Raw genomic sequence first — 20,484 nt, forward strand, 5'->3', positions numbered from 1 at the left:
TATAGACTGTTGAAACCAAGAGGGACAGACAGTTAGTGAAGAATCAGACCCAGAAAGGCACGCTGACTTGCACAGGGACACACCCCGTGTTAGTGGCATAGCTGGAGCTCTGAATTAGTCAGATTTTTATTTGTATCTCAGGTACCCATTGTGCAGTCAAGTTGCATACTCTCAGGTAAGCTGTTATCTTCTCCGTGCCTTTGGTTTCTATCAAAGAAGGTCATTCACTTAGGTGAGTTAGGGGAGGTTCAGGTCCTTCAAGCTTTTGAGTTCTCTGACTTTCGGATTCTATATTTAGAAATGTATATTTCCCCCTTTTCACTAAAGAAATATTAATGTACATGTTAAGCCACAATTTCCTGAACACGTTATTTTTTTTTTTCTTAAGGAAAAATCTGTGTTGGAGGAAATAGATGTGATAGTGGCCAGCCTGCTGGACATCCTGCTGAGAACCATACTGGAGATCACCAGTCCACCACAGCCGTCCGGCTCCACAATGCGGCTCCAGTTCCAGGATGTCACTGTAAGATCATAAAGCCAATGCACACGAAACTGCATCGTTGTGCTTGTTAAAGTTTCCGTCACTTTTAGGGTGGGTTGCTGAAGGATCTGGGGAATCTGGCCTGGGGAGACTGATCTCTGTTCATTTCACATGTACATGAGTTTAACCTTCATTTTACCAAGGAATGAGAATAAGATGCATGTTTGTTAAAAAATCTCAGATTAAGATATTTTTAATCACAGAAATGCCAATGTGTCCAATTTATTTTCACTTTGCCCAATTTAAGTTAGCCTATGACTATATCCTCAGTCCTCTTGATAACTTTTCATTCTCTTTTCATCCATTGAATTGCTTGAGGAAGTAAGAATAGTGAAACAGAGCAATAGCAACTGGGGTCCTGAGTTCTAATTCTGAATTTTTCACAGTGACCAGTAAGGATCTTAATTTTGCCATCATTTTTACAAAGAGTGCACTGCAGAACCCCTGTCTTAAGAATGTTTGCTTAGCCTTTGATGAAAATAATTTTTGTTTTTACTTAAAAAATGAAAAGTCCGCTCAGGCTCTCCTGCCAAGGTTGAATACTTAAGGATGGCCATCTTCTATTGAATTTTATTTTCTCTACTTTCGGAGCTGAGATTCACCTGATTCCTCCTGCCAAACTCTGGATGTGGAAATAAAATTAAACTCTTTCTTTTTAACAAACTAAGGTTAAATATAGTATGAAAAAACTTCCTAATATGTGTAAGAGCTGTACTGTGTCATTTACAGAAAAGAAGAGCACCCAGTTAATTTCTCATGGTCTGATGGAATTTCACGTGTAAAATGCTACCTACCTCATTGGCTTGGCTTTGTATATTTAGTAACTACTTGGTCCATAGTAAATGCTCAAAATGTTGTTTTTTTCTTAATACTGCTTGAGCTCATTATGGGTTTGAAAGTTTGGGGGTTTGGTTTTGAATTTTTTTGTTCTGTCTTCTCATGTTTTTCCGAACTTTTTATTTTGGGCTAATTGTAGAGTCACTTGCAGTTGTGAAAAAGAATACTGATACCCCATGTGCCTTTCACACAGTGCTATGCATGGTAACATCTTACAGAACTATACAGTACAGTATCACAACTGGGATACTGACATTAATACAGTCAAGATACAGAATGTTTTCATCACCTCCAAAATCCCCCATTGTGCCCTTTCATAACCAGACTTACTTCCCTCCCATCTCTACTTCCTCCTTACCCTGGCAGCCACAAAATCTGTTCTCCATTTCTGTAATTGTGTTGTTTCAAGAATGTTTTGCAAGTGGAATCATACAGTACATAACCTTTTGTGTTTTGGGGTTGCCTTTTTTTTTTTAATTCAGCATAATCCTCTGGAGATTCACCCAGGTCATTGTGTGTATATGTAATTTGTTCCTTTTTCTTGCTCAGTAGTTTTCATGGTGTGAATGTACCACAGTGTGTTTAACCATCCCCATTGAAGGCTGCCTCAATTGTTTCTGGATTTTGGCTATTACTAACAAGGCTACTATAAACATTTGTGTGCATATTTTTATGTAAGCATAAGTCTTCAATTCTCTTAAGACAAATTCCAAGAGTATGATTGCTGGATATGGTAGTTGTATGTTTAGTTTTGTAAGAAACAGCCTAGTCATTTTCCATAGTGGCTGTATCGGTTTACATTCTTATACACACAGTGTATGATGAATGATCCCGTTTCTCAACACACCCTCGTCAGCATTTGGTGGTGTCAGTTTTGGCGGTGGGGAGGGGATGAGGATGTTCTGATAGGTAGGTCGTGATATCTTGTTGTGGTTTTGATTTGCATTTCCCTAATTGCTAGTGATGCTGAATGTGTTTTCACATACTTACTTGCCATCTGTGTATCCCCTTCAGTAGAATATGTCTTTTTCCCATTTTCTAATTGGGTTGCTTTTTAACTCTTGAGTTTTGAGAGTTCGATATAGATTCTAGACATTTGTCCTTTATCGAATATGTGGTTTACAAGTATTTTCTCCCAGTCTGTAGCTTGTTTTTTCATCCTTTTTACAGAGCCTCCTTTCATAGAGCAAAAGTTTTTAATTTTGATGGAGTCCAGTTCAGCAATTTTCCCTTTTATGGATCATGCTTTTGATGTCAAGTTTCAGAACTTTTTGTCTTGCCTTATATCCTGAAGGTTCTCTCCTAGTTTTTTTTTCCCCTAGAAGTATTACAGTTTATATATTACATTTAAGTCCATGAATCTTTCTGAGTTAATTTTTGTATTAGCTGTGTCAGATAATTTTAACATCTCTGTCATCTCAGTGTTGACATCCATTGTCTTTTTTTTATTCAATTTGAGATCTCTTGGTTTTTGGTATGATGAGAGATTCTCAATTGAAATCTGGACATTTTTGTATTATAAGACTCTGGATCTTACTTAAATCTTCTGTTTGAGCTAGCTTTATGTGTTACCTCTTGCCAGGGGGATGGGTAGGATGCCAGCTCATTATAGCCAGCGGGAGGTAGAAGTCCAGGCATTGTCTTCACTGACAGTGCCCAGTGGTCATGAAGGTACCTGCTCACTATTTGGCTTTCTCTGACACCACTCTGGAGAGAGATGCTGGGCTGCCACATCACAGCCTTGTGAGCCTGAAAGTCTGGGCTCCCCATTTGGCTTCTGCAGGTGTGGGAAAGGCCAAAATTTTTTGCGGTGTTCTGCTGGAGTAGAGCAGTGATTGCTAAAAGTTTTGTCTTGTTAAACCACCCCTTTGCTGGTCCTTTGGCCCAGGCGAGCAGGCTCTTTGGGAATATTTGTGTTGCCATTTTTGGTGTTTCAAGATGGCCAGCTCCTTCGGTTCCAGGGTGGGATGTATGAGGCAAAAAGAAAACCCAGAGAACTCAACAGCATGTTCTTCCTGGGGTTCAAGGTCCCTAGGCCGTCTGCTTTCTTCTTTCCACCTTACAAAGTCATCTTGTTTGTTTTGTATATAAAATGAAAGGATTTTAGTGGTACTTGGCAGGAGAAATAGGGAAAAGTGTATCTACTACATCTTCTCAAAAGCAGAAGAAAGTCTCCTTCATTTTGGTTTTGATGGTAACATTTTAACTGCTTCCTGGCAATGTAACTCAAACATAGTTCTAAAATTATAATGACCTAGCAAACAAAATCATAGCAGATTCTCCATGTGGTCAAAGACTGCCTGAGGTCAAAAGCTAAAACACAAACTGCTTTTTTTGTTTGTTTTTTTAATTGAAGTATAGTCAGTTACAATGTGTCAGTTTCTGGTGTACAGCACATTGTCCCAGTCATGCATATACATACATATATTTATTTTCATATTCTTTTCCATTATAGGTTATTATAAGATATTGAATATAGCTCCCTATGCTATACAGAAGAAATTTGTTTTTTTAATCTCTTTATATATAGTAGCTAACATTTGCAAATCTCAAAACCCCAAACTTATCTCTTCCCACCCCCTTTTCCCTGGTAACCATAAGATTGTTTACTATGTCTGCAAGTCTGTTTCTGTTTTGTAGATGGTTCATTAGTGTCCTCTTTTTTTCTTTTTTGATTCCACATATGAGTGATACCATATGGTATTTTTCTTTCTCTTTCTGGCTTACTTCACTTAGAATGATGATCTCTAGATACATCTATGTTGCTGCAAATGGCATTATTTTATTCCTTTTTATGGCTGAGTAGTATTCCACTATATAAATATACTACAACTTCTTTATTCAGTCATCTGTTGATAGACATTTAGGTTGCTTCCATGTCTTGGCTATTGTATATAGTGCTGCTATGAACATTAGGGTGCATGCGTCTTTTTGAATTAAGGTTCCCTCTAGATATATGCCCAGCAGTGGGATTGCTAGATCATATGTTAAGTCTATTTTTAGTTTTTTGAGGAATCTCCATACTGTTTTCTATAATGGGTGCACCAGACTACATTCCCACCAACAGTGCAGGCAGGAGGGTTCCCTTTTCTCCTTACCCTCTCCGTCATTTATTGTTCATGGACTTTTGAATGATGGCCATTCTGACTAGTGTAAGGTGATACCTCATTGTAGTTTAGATTTTCATTTCTCTCATAATTAGTGATATGGAGCATTGTGTCATGTGCCTATTGACCATTTGTATGTCTTCATTGGAGAATTGCTTGTTTAGGTCTTTTGCCTATTTTTGGATTGGGTTGTTTTTGTTGTTGTTGTTGTTGTTATAAAGTTGTATGAGCTGTTTATATATTCTGGAAATTAAACCTTTGTCAGTCTCATCATTTGCAAATATTTTCTCCCTTTCTGTAGGTTGTCATTTTGTTTTACTTATGGTTTCCTTTGCTGTGCAAAAGCTTATAACTTTAATTAAGTCCCATTTGTTAATTTTTGCTTTTATTTCTATTGCCTGGGTAGACTGCCCTAGGAGAACATTGCTAAGATTATGACAGAGAATGTTTTGCCTATGTTTTCTTCTAGTAGATTTATCATATCCTATCTTATATTTGTCTTTAAGCCATTATGAGTTTATTTTTATGCATGGTGTGAGGGAGCATTCTAACTTCACTGATTTACATGCTGCTGTGAAGTCAGTGAAAGAAACATGTAAATCAAACCGCTTTGTATCCATCGGCTGCCAGATTTCTCTGGGACATGCATGGCCCACAGTCCTTCACAGTGTAGTAATCAGTGCAAATTAAGAGAACTGAGAAGGCAATGGGTCAAGTTTGTGGATGGATTGGGGTTAGGGCAGGTGGGGTGATCATCTAGTGTGCTAAATTTTAGGAAAATCACATAAAAGAACCTTTCACCAGGCTATGTTGTGCCCCTTACTGTGTGAAAAACCGAACTCTCTCAAGGTATGTGGAATGAAGTTTGCAAGTAAATACTCATGTAAATCATTTGACACCTTAGATTTTATGCTTTCATGTATTTTTTGAGAATCCTCAGGCAGACCTGGTTTGAAAGTTCCCTGCCATTTAACTATGCCTGATCTTGAACAAATAACCTGTATCTCTAAGCTTCTGTTTCTTTGTCTTTAAAATAAAGGAAATAATTGTACTTACTCAAAGTCAGCATGAGGATTTCATCAAATCTGTAAAGTATTTAAACAGTATCAGTACATTTTAGCCATTAGGAATTGTGGTAGCAACCATGATCCATAACATTATTATTATCACAGAAGCAATACTTGCACTGTTGTTGTTACAACTGATTTTTTGGTGAGAAATATGCTCTGCTTATTGACAGGGTCAGCTCTCTGGGCACTGAAGACCTAATTTCTTCATCATTGTCTGTCAGAACAGGCTTGCCCTCTGAACAGGGAGTCTTTATGTGGCTCAGTGCTCCTACCCTGAGCACTTGTCAGTCTTTATAGAAAAAGTGCTTGCAATAAGCGAAAATGCTGTGGGTAAAGCCGTTCCCACAGTGTGTGGTGGTGAAGTGTTTCAGCTCTCTAAGGACCACGGCTATCACCCTGCCTCCCAGTAACACAAACAGGATGACCTGTTTCCACTGTGTCATAATTTCAGAGAACAGTAACCTTGTTTTAATATCTGAAAGGATTGTGCTTTTAGTTCTTCTACCAACTGTTCTTTAAACTTTAAAATGCTCTATCTGGCTGGAAAAAAAATAGCACCATTGTAATTGATTCCTTTCAAAAATCTAATTGTACGGGGAAGCAGATTTTATAAAGACGCATGTATGGCCGTTCGTTCACACTTCAACTAATTGGACTCCAGAGTTCCTTACAATTGATAAATGCTTCTTTTCTTTGCACATAATTCTGTTCAGCACCATTTATAGCGCAGGTGACTCAGTTCAGCATGAGCCATGTCTACGACATACTCTGCATTTATCTAAATTTTGTGTGCACTGTGGGCTTATGGTTCAGGGAGAGAAAAAAGCGCAGGAGAATTCTGTAAGAAATTTCTGGGGGAAATTGTGCATATATATATAATAGAAGGTTTCCTGAGGACTACTGTAGCCATTATATTCAATCTAGTCGTAAAATGGAAACAAGCCACTACCACATAGAGTTCTTTCTAAAGGCAATTTGTACAGAAAAAAATTCCCACACTAAAATGCAGTAAATCTTGGCCAACAATGTCTTTTTCAATCATTTATATTACTTTATTACTATGTTAATTCAAATCAGTCAACATTTGTTGGGTGTCTGTTATATATTGGTCATTATGCTAGACACTTATAACAAAATATGTACTGGCTTATCAATGTTTTAAATTCAACAACAGTTTTTTATTTATTCTTTTGAATAAATAGTATGTCCAGGATTTTCATGTAGACACTTAAAATCTCTTAAAAAAAATAAAATTACTTTATGGATGAAAAATATGTCAATAAAATATTGGACATCCAGGCCTCTTGACAGGGTTAAATGTGTTTGGAGTTCCTAGAAGATTAAATGAATAAATAAAATGCCATTGTAGAGTAGACATTGGAATTGACAACATGACATAAATGTGCCAAGATAAGACATCAGGATGGCAAGTTGTTTGCAGTGGGCCTAAACCAGATGTGACAGATATAAATAGTTCATCTGGATTCAAAGAGGTATTCTCCCAGGTACAGGGACTGTGAAGACTTAATGGAAGTCTATTCATTTTTGAGCAATTTTTTATTTTTATTAAAACTATTAAAAATAATACATCACTTAAGATATTTCACTATTCACCGGATGTATGTTGAAATGAATATTCTAGGAATATTAATCTAGTAGCTAGATTGAAGATAGTGTAGATAGGATGTAGAAAAAATAAGAGATGAAAAGTTGAATTTATTTCTAACTAGATTTGCACTTTTATGTCGAGACATGAGAGAGGCTAAATGTATAGACGTGTTGGTCATCAATAGACAGATTCCTATAGACCTATTTATATTTGAAATGTAATCTCCAAGCTCAGGTATATTCCCTCTATAAAATAAGTCATTCTGAGGACTAGGAAGAAGAGCCAGAGATGCCTGGGTTTATGCATCAGTTTCACCATTTTCTAACTGTGGAACCTGGGATAAATATGTTATTAACTTTAACAGATCTCACTGTAAAGTCAAGCCCCTCATGGCCTTCTGTGCTGCCTCATCCCCAGGCCATCACTGAGCTGCTTTCTGTTACTATAGATAAGTTTGCATTTTCTAGAATTTTATATGAATGAAACTAGACAGCACAGAGTTATTGTTGTTGGGTTTTTTGGTGGGGGGTGGGAGGGGGCATTCTGATGTCTTTCTTTTAATATATGGATATGCTATAATTTGTTTATTCATTCACCTGTTGGTAGACCTTTGGATCATTCCTGGTTTGGGCTATTCTGTTCTATTTATCTATTTTTCTGTTTTGACACCAGTAAACACAGTATCCTGATTAGCACAGCTTTATAGTAAGTCTCGAAGTCAGGTAGTATAAGACCTTAACTTAGTATTTCTTTTTCGAAGCTGTTTTTGCTGTTCAAGGTCCTTTCCATTTCCATAGGAATTTTAAAATCAGCTTGTCACTTTCTACCCCCCAAAATGCCTGCTATGATATGGAGTGGGATTGCATTGAATTTATATGTCAGTTTGGGGAGAATTAACTTCTTAGCAATATTGAATCTCTCATAGAATCTATGTTCTATGAGAATATAGTATGTCTCTCTGTTTATTTAAGTCATCTTTAATGTTCTCATCAAGGTTTTGTAGTTTTCAGCAGATCTTACTTATATTTTGTCATATATATCACTGTGTATTCCATATTTTAATTTATAATTTATGAATTTTATTATTTTAAATTTCAGTTTCTAATTGTTGATTTTCATTATGCAGAAAGTTGATTTTTATACATTGAACTTACATGATTAAACATTGATTAACTCACTTGAGTAGTTCTGGTAGCTCGCTGTAGACTCTGTAGCTTTTTCTGTGTACACAAATACGTTGTCAGTGAGTAAAGGTAACTTTTTTTTATTCCTTTCCAATCTATAGTCCTTTAATTCTTGTTCTTGCTTTATTGCACTTACTAGAACCTTCAATATAATATTCAGAAGAAGTAGGGAACTGTTTAAGCTTTGAGATGTCTGAAAAGGCCTTATTCTGGCTTTGTTTTTGAAAGATAATTTGACTGGGTAACATATTCTTGGTTGTTAGCTGTTTTCTTTCACTCCTCTAAAGATGTTCCTCCACTGTTTTCCAGCTTAGATTGTTCCCAGGGAGAAATCTCTCATCCTTATCTTTGTTCCCCTGCATATAATGTGTCTTTTTTTTTTTCCCTAGCTGGTATTAAGATTTTCTCTTTATCAGTGGCTATCAGCAATTTTATTATGTTGTACCTTAGCATAATTTTTTCATGCTTATTTTGCTTAGGGTTTGTTGAAATTCTGTGATACATAGGTGTATGGTTTTCAAAGAATCTGACATATTTCCCCTTATTTCTTCAATTACTTTTTCTGACCCCTCTTGTTTGAGGTCTGCAATTGCATATATATTTTGCTACTTGAAGTTGTTCTCCAGTTCACCGTACTTTCTTCTTTTTTCCTTTTCTTTTAGTTCTTTTTCTTTGTGTTTTATTTTAGAGAATATCTATTATACTATATTCTTCTGTGTTATCTGTTGACTGAAAAAAAAAAAAAGCACAACCTAGAAGTTGAGCATTTTGTTTTATTTAGCAAACTTACTGAGGACTGTTGCCAGGATGGCAGACTCTCAGACAGCTCTGAGGGATTGTTCCAAAGAGGTAAGGGAGGAGCCAGGATATTTAGGAGTTTCACTGGAAAAAAAAAAAACAGTCCAACATCAAAAGATTAATGCTGATCACCAAAACCAGACATCTCAAGTGAATGATTTTAGTGCATTTCTATGTATGGGAAGATGCAAGACTCTGGGCTCATTGAAATTATTCCTTTGATATCCATCTTAACTATCTAGAGCTGAGATCCTATTTTTCTCCATCCTGAATTCTTGTTGTGCACTGTCAAGGGTGGCTGTAGTGGCTGATGGCTTTACGGCTGTAACATCCTTTGTTTACTGAAATGGCAGGTGACATTCTTTGTCCACAGTCTAATCTGCCATTAGTCCCACTCAATGAATTTTCATCTCATACATGATTGTCTTCATCTCTAGAAGTTCAATTTGGGTCCTTTCATTACCTTTCAGGTCTCTAATTAACATGTTCAATCTTTCTTCAAGCTTCCTGAATATATAGGCTACAGTGATAATAGCTATTTTAATGTCCTTGACTGCTAATTCTATTATCTGTGTCATTTCTCGTCTGTTTCGATTGATTGATAATTTTTTTTCTCCTCATTTGTATAATTTTTTTTCCTCCTCCTTTGTAAGCCTGGTAATTTTTTATTAAATGCCAGACATTGTGAATCTTACCTTGTTGGGACCTGGATTTTGTTGTTATTATTCCTAAAAATATCTTTGACCTTTGCTGTGGAATGAGGTTAAATTTCTCAGGAACTGTTTGATTGTTTCAGGTCTTACTTCTGAACTTTCTCAGGTAGGATCAGAAAAGCATTTATTCCAGGAGTAATTTTTTCCCACAACTGAGGAAAGATCCTTTTTAGTACTCTAACTGGTGCCCTATTTTTTTTTTAAATGGTGGTACTGGGGATTGAACCCAGGACCTCATGCATGCTAAGCATGCACTCTACCACTGAGCTATATAGCACACCACCCCCCTCAACTCAGATGCGAGGATTTAATAGTGAGGATTTTTCAGTCTGGCTGGTGATAAAAGGTACTATTCACAGTCTGTGTGAGTACCAGTTTCTTTCAATCCTTTTGGATAGGTTTTTCCTAGCCTTGGGTTGTTTTCTCATACACATGCACTAAAATATTTGTAATTGTGCCCTGAAATATCCTCTTCCTTGCGTTAAGTATCAAGGGTCCATTTGTTCATTAACAAAGTAATATGTTGAGCTTAAAGGATATTTCTACAACCCACATTGATTAGTTTGTTAAATATTTGCTCCAAAAATTGTGTAGGGATAATTATTTGTCATACTTGTATGTGGCAAATGACTATCTACATGCCAGAAGCCAGCTTGCATCTCTGTTTACCCTGACATGGCCATAGAGCAGCATACTCAGGACTTCCTGGGCAGCTGGTAGGTATATGTTTGCCCTGACTTAGCTGCCTTTCTTGGGAAATCCCACTTCTCGGGGCTTTTGGTCTCTAATTTTACATGGAGCCTATAGTCTCTTTTGAGAAACCGATTCCTAATTAAACTGCATTTCTATAAATTTGCAGTCAGTTACCACTGATTGCTTCTTCTGTTGTGACTGTATTGTTTTACATGCAATTAAAACTGTTTAAAGGTAATCTAAAAGTAGATAAAGTCTTTGCTGAGCAAAAAATTTTGCATTGAAAACACATATTTTAAGTTAGAAGTCCTTTGGGAAATGCAAGTGATAACAGTTCCAAAGGTCTTCACATCTGTGGGTATTGGATATATTTTTCTTCTTCATTATTAATCTATAAGATTTTGACTCTGTAGGAGTCAGTCACATAGCACCCAAGCACAGAAGTATCAAGGTTAACTTAAACTGTTCTGAACAGGAGACTGACACCATTATACCACGTATGGCTTTCTCTACACCCAGCAAGTCAGCCGATAAGCACCCTGATGGGTTGGAGAAGATCATGTAAATTAAAAAATGGAGCAGGAGGGGAAGGTATAGCTTAGTGGTAGAGACAGTGCCTAGCATGCATGAGGTCCTGAGTTCAATCCCCAGTAGCTCCGTTAAAATAAATAAACAAATAAACCTAATTACCTCCCTTCACCCCAACCCCTAAAAAAATGAGCATGAGCTTACAAGGAAGAGCTTTGGAGTAGAAAGACCTAGGGATAACCTCTGCTCTGCCAATTTCTAGCTGTGTATTTTGGGCAAGTCTTTTAACCCACCAAACCTCCATTTTATCTTCTTTAAATTAGTGTTATATCCCCTACCTCGTAATGTTGGTAGGAGGCTCAATGATAGAATAAATGAAGGCATAGTAAAAGTTAATAAGTGAATGGTGGCCTCATTATCTTTTCCTTTAAGTGTGTGGAGTTACTTCCCTAGTGAAAAGCTTCCACCCAAGTGGAAAAAAAAAGCACTCTAAATTTAAAGATGTATTTATACCAAGTCATTAGTAATCATCACAAGGAGAAATTTTGACTGTAATATTATGGTTAATTTAGATTAAGACAACATCGAAGGGTAAATTTGAATCATAGCGGGTTTTTTTAAGTGTTCTATTTGAGAGCAGTTGAAAGTAAGTTAATGATGTTCTTTTATGTCCTTACTAAAAAAAAAATGCTTGCTTTTTTTTTTTTTTTTTTAATTAGGGGGAGTTTGTTGCTTGTCTCCTGTCTCTATTACGGCAAATGACAGATAGACATTATCAGCAGCTTCTTGATAGTTTCAATACAAAAGAAGAGCTAAGGGTAAGTGACACTTTTTAAAATTTTGTTTAATATATCTTTTTAGCTTCTCTTGTTCTTATTCATCATTGTTCAGATGGTTCTCTGACAAGGGCTTTATCTTTTCCCATCAAATCCTAAACTGTTTTTTCTCAGCTTTATCCATAGATTTGCTCATCTCTGTTGACTTTTCAAAATTTCTGTACTCAAGCCAAATTGTTAACTCTTATTTTGGACAAGGCTATAGGATTTGAAACACTTGTCATCAAAGTCCTGTAAGCTAGAAATGGAATAACGGCACTGAAACAAAAGCAAACAGACTAAGTCTAGTTAAGTGGGCTTAGAAATACTGCCCTAATAGAAGAGAAGAGACAATATATAATTATATTAGCTGATTCCGTCCCTCTTTAAAACCACACTGAGAAGTCCTGGCTACAACATTCTGACTAGGGAGGCAGAGTTGTATTGATAGTCTCTGTTGGCTATGGTCTAATCAATATGCTGTGCTAGTCTGACAGTCTGACATTAAATAGAAAATATTGATGCCAGGTTTGTAAAAATCCAATCTTTGCTGAGATTTAGGGAACTTTAATGCTTCCTTCATGGTATTCACTAAAAGCTTAGCAGTTGATTGTCCTCGGTTACAGGAATGACCTGTCATCTGTCTTGGTTTACTTTTATTCCTCTTCCATCTCTTCAGTTCTCCAGACAACTTCATATGTAAACCATCAAAATGGAAGGGTTACTGAAGTGCTGAGGGGTGGAGAATTATAGGACAATGGGTATAGTCACACTGTGATGTTTGCATGATTAGAAGCCTCCCTGGTGCCTTAGAGGGAGATTTGCAGATTTTTTTTAAATATAGTGTGTAAGGGTCCCTTATCTTTGACTTTTCACTGTTACATGATCTCAGAAGAATCTTTCAGTTACCTTGGATCACTTGACGAGCTTAGCCATATGAAATAAAGAATAGGTTTGGGCACACATAATCTATGTAACAGTTGATTAGCATTTACCCAAACCTGAAAATACCATGTTTTTCATGCTTACATTCAATCTTGAGTTTAGAATTAAAAATGGGTAAAAGGCCTTAGAACTTACCCACTCCATATACAGAAATCTGTATGGTTAAACAGGAAAATAATTGTGTAGTTCTTTACTTTTATCAGAAGTTGAATATTTAACATAGTTGAGGAACCATTTGGTTGTATTTAAGAAGTCTGTGACTTCATATTTCGAAATTTCATGTAGGAAAAGATTACATATTTTCACAGGGTCGGGGAATCCAAAAAATAGCAGAAAACCATAAACTGAAAAAACATGATTTATTGGATCTAGGTTTTGAGCTTTATGCTCAAAATATTCACGTTAATGATAATAAAGCAAATGAAAGTAATGAATAAAGTGTTTTTTGTGACCTTTCCTCATTTCAGTCACTCATACCTTTTCCAAGGATGCATATTTCCCTCCTCAGAATAACTGGGGCTTCAGGCCAGGAAAATTACTTAACAATATTAATTCCGTGATCTGTTCTTCAGGAAATATAGATTGAGCAGTTCAGGTATACCAAGTGCTACCAGTGTTGTTTACAAACCAGGAAGGAAAAGACCAGCTCCTGTAGGAGGAGGAATCAGACAGGTAATGGGCAATAAGACAGGCAGGTGAGAGGGGGTAGTACACAGAGTAAGCACACGGTGCTTTGGGGCACCTAGGAATTGCTTCCAAACCAGACTCAAGGCAGGAGAAAAACTCCTCAAGGAAGGTCTCAGCTGAGGGCTGATTTAAGAGTGTGCTGGCTATCTTTGACTGAGACATTCAGATTTCTCAACTAAAATGTCACCTGAATATTCTAACTGACATACCATATCTGCCATTCCACCTTTATGACAGTTACTAAAATCTGAAATAGATTCTATTTGTTTACATGTTTATGTGTATCCCCAACTCCTAGCTCCTAGGTTATAAGCTTCTTGGTATCTGAAACCGTTGCTGGTTCACTGCTTAATCCTCAGATCCTAGACCTTCTTAGCACCTGGGAGGCATTCAAGAAACACTGGATTGATACACTGACTATAGAGTGTGAGGAAGAGAGTTGTAAGACATAAGACTCTGAGGATGTGTCTAGACTTTATTTTGAGGACATTGGGAAACTATGGAGGGTTTTAAGAAAGGAGAGACATGATCACATTTGTATTGAGAAAGGCCTGTCTGGTTGCACTACTGAATTGCTGAATATTGTTGGTGAACTTAATGAGCAATTTCAGTGTGTTGGTGAGGGTGGACATCAAGATGTCGTGGATTGAGGAATGAAAAAAAAAAAAAGAAAAAGATAAAGTGGATGTAGACAGTGTTTCAAGAAGAGGAGTGTAAGCTGTCTACTGAAGGAGCACTTGGGATGTCAGAGGAATAGTTATCATGGAGGAGGCTGAAACATGCTTAAATATTAATGATCAGAGCTGGTGGTGAGGGTGACACTAAAGATAAAAGAGTTGCTAACTCAGAGTGCAAGGTCCTTAAGAAGCAGCAGGAGCGACCTAATTAGCCTTGACTGGGAGGAAGACCCCCTTCCCCAGTGGTAGGGGATGACTGGAGCGAAGATGGGCTGGAGGTCATTTATTTTACCAAAGGCTAATTCATCATCTGATGTTAATCTGTATTTTAAAAGTTCAGATGTCACCATTTAACAAGTAAATTTATCCTGTTCTCAATTTTCTTCAAAGCCAAAAATTCATGTTTATGCTACTGAAACCTATATCACAGGATTTTCTGAAGCTGATAACACTGGCCCCTAGTCGCTTTCCAAAAGTCTTTATACCCAGTATAAAGAAATCAGAACTTTTGAGATTTCAGAAAGCTAGTATGGCTCAGTTTACTGAATAGTATTATATAGCACCGCCAGTTGACCCTTGAACATCGCGCTGTTGAAAATCCATGTGTAACCTATGGTCAGCCCTTCCATATACGTATACAGTTCCTCTGTATCCACAGTTCTGCATCTAGGGATTCAACCAGTGGATCGTATAGCACTGTAGTATTCACAACTGAAAAAAAAATCTATATGTAAGTGAACCTGTGTTGTTGAGGGGACAACTCTATAATCAAGCATCTCACTATGTCTGAAGCTAAAAAAAAAATATGCACTCTAGGTAGGGATAAATAAAGACTGTTAGTAGTTTGCGTCAGGTTTTGCTGCCAAGTGAATCAGAAAACCAAAAATCTTAGAGGTCTTTGGGATTTGGGTATTGCAGTTAATACCCAAACAGCAAACATTTATATAGAACTTAGTGCATATAAGGCACTGTTCTAAGAGGTTGGTTAATATTAACTCATTTAGCACAGGGAACTATATTCAATTTCTTGTAATAACATATAATGGAAAAGAATCTGAAAAGAATAAATATATATGTGTGTGTCTATGTATAATTGAATCACTTTGCTGTACACCTGAAACTAACATTATAAATCAACTACACATCAATAAAAAATTAAAAAAAATTTTTTTAAACTCATTTAAACCTGAAAAGAACCCCATGAGGTTAGCACTATTATTGTTTTATTGTATCAACTGCTTGACTCAACAAACATTTGTTGAGCACCTGGGCTAGACGTTAGGGCTGTGAGGACTAGTAAAGCAGTCTCTGTTGCTGTCTTAATGTTATCAGGGACGTCTACATCATTATGCTATAAACGAGAGCGACACGTATAAACGACAGCAGTGATAATGAGTAACAGTTACGGAGTACCTCCTCACCCCCACCCCCAGCCCCACCGCCATGAGCCAGATGCAGTGCTAAACTCTTTTTTTGCAGGATCTCATTTCACTACCCCCTGCAATGAAGATTGGTACTATCGTTATTCCCAAGTAACAGAGAGGGCTAAGAATTCTATTAACATCTCAGCTCTTTGCTCAGGCTACAAAACTCAGCTTTTCCCTAAACGTTAATAAACGTTTTCTGTCAGTTTGTATAACGTTTTATTCTTCACCTCTTGAAAAACAATAAGGTAGTTCTAGTCATGAAGTGGGCATGTCTATAAAGGCCAAATTAGCAGAGGGAGAGTTATTTGGGGTTTTTTGGTATCTACATTTAGGTTAGAAATTGAGTAAATAACTGGAACCATCAGTAAGGCAAGGTACAACTTAATAGAATGGTGTTCATGAAAAATCATAACTGGTATTGAGATTAGACACTGAAAATCCCACTCAACCCACATAGTTCAAAGTAATAAATCAAAGCCAGTTCTCTCTTTTCCTTCACACACACATTCTAATCCCCCGAGGTAGCTGCTATTAACACACAGTGGTGTATATCCTCATAGATTATTTTCTATGCTGTGTCCATATGCACATTTTTTAATCAGATCATACTATTCATATTGGTTGCACTTTTTCCACCCAGTAGTGTAGCATGGACATTATATAGCCCACTACATCATTCATACCTCCGAATCTCTTTATGTTATGCTCCATAATTTAATGATTCCCCTTTTGATGGGCATTCAGGTTGTTTCTGAGTTTTGCCATTAGAAACGATACTGCAGTGTACATCTTGATACATGTATCTCTGTGGACTTGTGCCCTTATTGCTGTAGAATGAATTTCTGGAAGTAGAGCTGTTGGATAATGGGATATATGCATTCTAAATCTTAATTGATACTGACAACTGATTGAGATTTTCACATTAGTCTTGTGGTGGTTCTTTATTCCTAGGGTCACTGCTTTTTTCTTCTTATCAGTTCAAAGAGAGATTTGGCCTAGCATCTCCCCATGGTTCTCTAAATCAAAATGAATGTTCAAATTACGTAGTTCTCAAGTATCCACTAAGACTAGTGATGTTTTAATTCCATCCTTGCTTGGAGAACTTGGGCGTCCCCAGGGTTACTGTTGTAGTGGCTTCCGGCATTGTTAACACTAGGCTGTTTCTTCTCCTTGGTCCCCAGGTACCTGTGTGTGAGTCACAGTGTCAGCTGAAGCGTGTAGGAGCGCAGACCTCAGCGCTGCTCCCCTGCATTATTTCTTTCCTTGTCTAGAACATGGCATTATTTTAGAAATGAACAAAAGCAAAGTCTCAGCAGTGATTAGGGATTTTTTTCTCCTTCTTTCGTCAATAATGTTGTATTATACACCCACCTTCTACTGTGGGCTAAAGTTTTGTCCATATCCTTGGCATTTTTATGTGTATAGAGAGAGCAGTCAGACTCTTATTCTTTGTTGATTATGACTTTTCATATAGAGCTGTGGGTATCTTGCTCTAAGTATGAGATTAGACCTCTTCTGGAAGTTATGTACAGCATTATTATTGTAACTTTTTATTGTCTCCCATATACTGGCCCACTAGCTTTCAACAGTCATATCTGATCTAGTCTCAATTCAACTTTAAAACTCTGAGGACTCCACGTTACCTAGAGGACAAAGTCCAGTCTCTTTGTCAAGTCTTCCCTTTCCTCAATCTACCCTCCATCCTTATTGTCCTCCATCCCTTTCCACATACCTTTCACTCCAGCCATTAAAGATTAGTAAAATTACCAAACAAATCATGTTTATTATTACTTTGAATATTTTTTTGTCTACCTGAAATGCCTATTCCACCACCAGCTGACTTCCATTGCCTAATTTGTACTCCTATTAATCTATTCCCAATTTCAGCTCATGCTGTAAAATCCAGCTCAGTTATCACTTTCTGTATGAAGCCTTCGCAGACTTCAGTCCCTCTCTGTGATAGCACGTGCAACAATGCATCGGAATGATTTGTTTCCTTGTATTCTTGATGACCTTGGGCTCTTTGAGTGTAGGCGCTCTGTGTCCTAAGCACAGAGCCTAGAACATTAAGTCTTTGTCAAATGGATCAGCCCTTTTAATAAATGCCTTCCTGCTTCAAAAACCATCTTTTTCCATACAATTATTTCAACTCATATTCTTTATTTTAGTACAGAAAATTGTTCTATAGCTCTTAAAGATTGAGGACCATTTGAGAGTTATTTTTGCATAATGTACTTAAATATTCAATTTTAAGGATATAAATTTCAATGTGATAATGATTATTAACACCCTTTAATTGAATTCCGACCTTGTCTCAAGGGTGTTACACATTTGAAATTTGTGGCAAATTTTTAAAACAGCATTTGACTGAAGTCTAAATTGTAAGTACAGGAAATGTGTACCTGGAAGGCTCTGTCCCATTCATTGCCTTTGACATAGAGACCATGTCCCAGTCTGTCTAGCTTAACCTCCTGATGCTTTTTTTCCCAGATCTCTTAACTCAAGTTTCATGATCTCAGAATTCCTCCTTCTGTGCTTCACCAATTCTGTTTCATACACCTGATTTCTATCTTATGCTATTCTGATACCATAGTATCATGGGTAGACACATAACAGTGTCTTATAGAGTGAAATCAGAAAATCTCTGTAAAATATGAGATTGATCCTCTTACATACCTGCATAAACCCCCTGAGTGTCTTTACATTGCTCTCAGGATAAATTTCCAAAATACTTACACCATGGAAAAGGTATGAGATTTATTTATCTCTTATTTATTTGTTTATCTTTGGTCCCTATTTATCATTATCTGTCTATATCTATCTATCTGTCCATCCATCCATCCATCTTTCTATCTATCCATCTTTTATTTATCACTACTTATCTACCAGCCCTTTTTCTCACCACTCCCCTTTGCAGGCCCGGACAACCCGTGAGTTCTGTCTTGCCTCTGAGGCTTCCAGGTGCCTCTCCCTGGAGAGGAAATGCCTGGCCCTCAGACTACCCTAGTTGGTAACACATGCATGGATGTGTGTGGTGTTTAGATTAACATTTATCTCTCCGACACAACTGTGAGCTCCATGAAGGCAAAGCTCACGTTCAGCCACCTTACTGTGCTGTGGCATGTTGCAGGCACTCCATAAATATTCTTGCACAAATAAAGAATATATTTTACCCCACTAGGTGTCCCCAGCATCTAACACAGGACCCGGCACATATTAAAGCACCCAATATTTATGAATGAAGAAATGTTAGTCATAACCACTGTTCCTGCTTTCTTTTCTGTTTGAATATGAGACTTTTTATTGTTTTCAAGGGTTTTTCACACGAACTTTCTTTGCAATGCAGAAAAAGTGTTTCTGTAAAGTAATACTACCCTGTTTTTTTGTTTTCGTTTTAGTTTTTAATTTTGAGGCCTTATTTGAATAATAACCAGTAAGGCAGTTAAGTTACCATGTGTGCTATTTGAAGTACACAAACAAAAAAGAAACTGCTCCCAGGCTGCCAAATTTAATATGGTGGCATATGAACCACTTATTTCTGTGTGCTTTCCAAACAGGAATATTATTATAGCAGTGTTCTTTTTTATTATTATTGTTATTTTAAAAATCTGTTAGTGTTATGTGTGCAAAATAATTTCACATGTATATGCAGAAGCCCTTGTTTAGTGAAATCATCAGAACTGAAAGTACTTAGAGAGGACAGATAGGAAAATACCACTTCTTTGGGGAAGTGGAGAATGTTGAAGAATCTGGCATTCAGCTCTTAATGCTTTAAAATATTGAAACTGAGTTTGCAATGTAACCTTGTCACATGGCAGTTGACAAGAAATACTTGCTGAACTAAATTACATATAAGTGGAAGCTGTTTGTGTTACCATCTGCTGATACAGTAGCCTACAGTTTAGAAATAAGAAAAATTGTTGCATACTGCATAAATAGATAAGTGATCATATTGACTGTTTTTAATCTCCTCTAACTACAAGGGACCTTAAAGCCCCCGCATTATAAAGTCTTGGAGCGCAGTTCCAGAGAAGTTAAATAAGTTACCAAGGTCATTGAGCTAGTTAATTGCAGAAGCAGGATTAAAATCTAAGTTTTCTGACTGTCAGTATTATGTTCTTTTATTTTCATTGTAAGGTTTCTGCAAATAAATGTGTTTGGTCCTATCAAGGTAGATAAAGTTTGAATGGATACCTCAGAAAGCTATTTGAGACACTGAAAGGTTTTATTATGGGAAATAAAGATTGATGTCAGTACACAGGCATTGGCACTAGGTCAGATGCTGCCACGCCTTTTATTTTGTGAGATAAATGGGAATAAGAAAATGAGATGGTACAGAAACAGGTTGTCTGACCCCAGTCCTACACCTGGGATAACTTTCCCTTTGTCCCTGGCACTACCAAAGAACCATCAAAGTGAGTTGCCCAGAAGATAGATAGCTTGCCTCCTATAGCCAGTCTTTCAGCCAGTTTTTTCTCTGTGCAAATGACATCACAATCTCATACCCCCACCTATAAGGGTGCTGCCTCCAATTTCCAATTCTGTTAAAAGATTTGAGGAAAAAAGATGAAACATCAATATTTTAGAATTTATTTAAACTATCCCTAAGTAATTCCAGACTATGAAAAACAAATGACTCCCCATTTTTCTTTAATGTCTGTTTCATATCTATCTATATTTCTTTAATCTTTATCTTCAGTATCTATATTTCTTTAATATCTGTCTCCCATATTTTTCTTTAATATCTATCTAAGCAAATGCAACAGAATAGGAAATTGAAGTGGAGCATAACGCTTTGAAGGGTAAATGCAAACATCAATTTCTGCAGGGGTTTTACGTGTTCATGTCTGAGA

The 20,484-nt window shown here is 36.9% G+C and overlaps 1 protein-coding gene across 3 annotated transcripts in view; it reads left to right on the plus strand.

The window, feature by feature from the left end:
- The window catches only part of DOCK4 (dedicator of cytokinesis 4), a 405,529-nt gene that overhangs the window by 304,058 nt on the left and 80,987 nt on the right, over positions 1–20,484 (plus strand). For all 3 annotated transcript variants that reach the window (XM_032483672.1, XM_032483671.1, XM_032483673.1), the window contains exons 25-26: positions 389–523; positions 11,800–11,898. In XM_032483672.1, coding sequence (XP_032339563.1) covers positions 389–523; positions 11,800–11,898 — 234 coding nt within the window. The remainder of the gene's footprint in view (positions 1–388; positions 524–11,799; positions 11,899–20,484) is intronic.

Source organism: Camelus ferus, chromosome 7, assembly GCF_009834535.1.
Source record: "Camelus ferus isolate YT-003-E chromosome 7, BCGSAC_Cfer_1.0, whole genome shotgun sequence".
NCBI lineage: Eukaryota > Metazoa > Chordata > Mammalia > Artiodactyla > Camelidae > Camelus > Camelus ferus.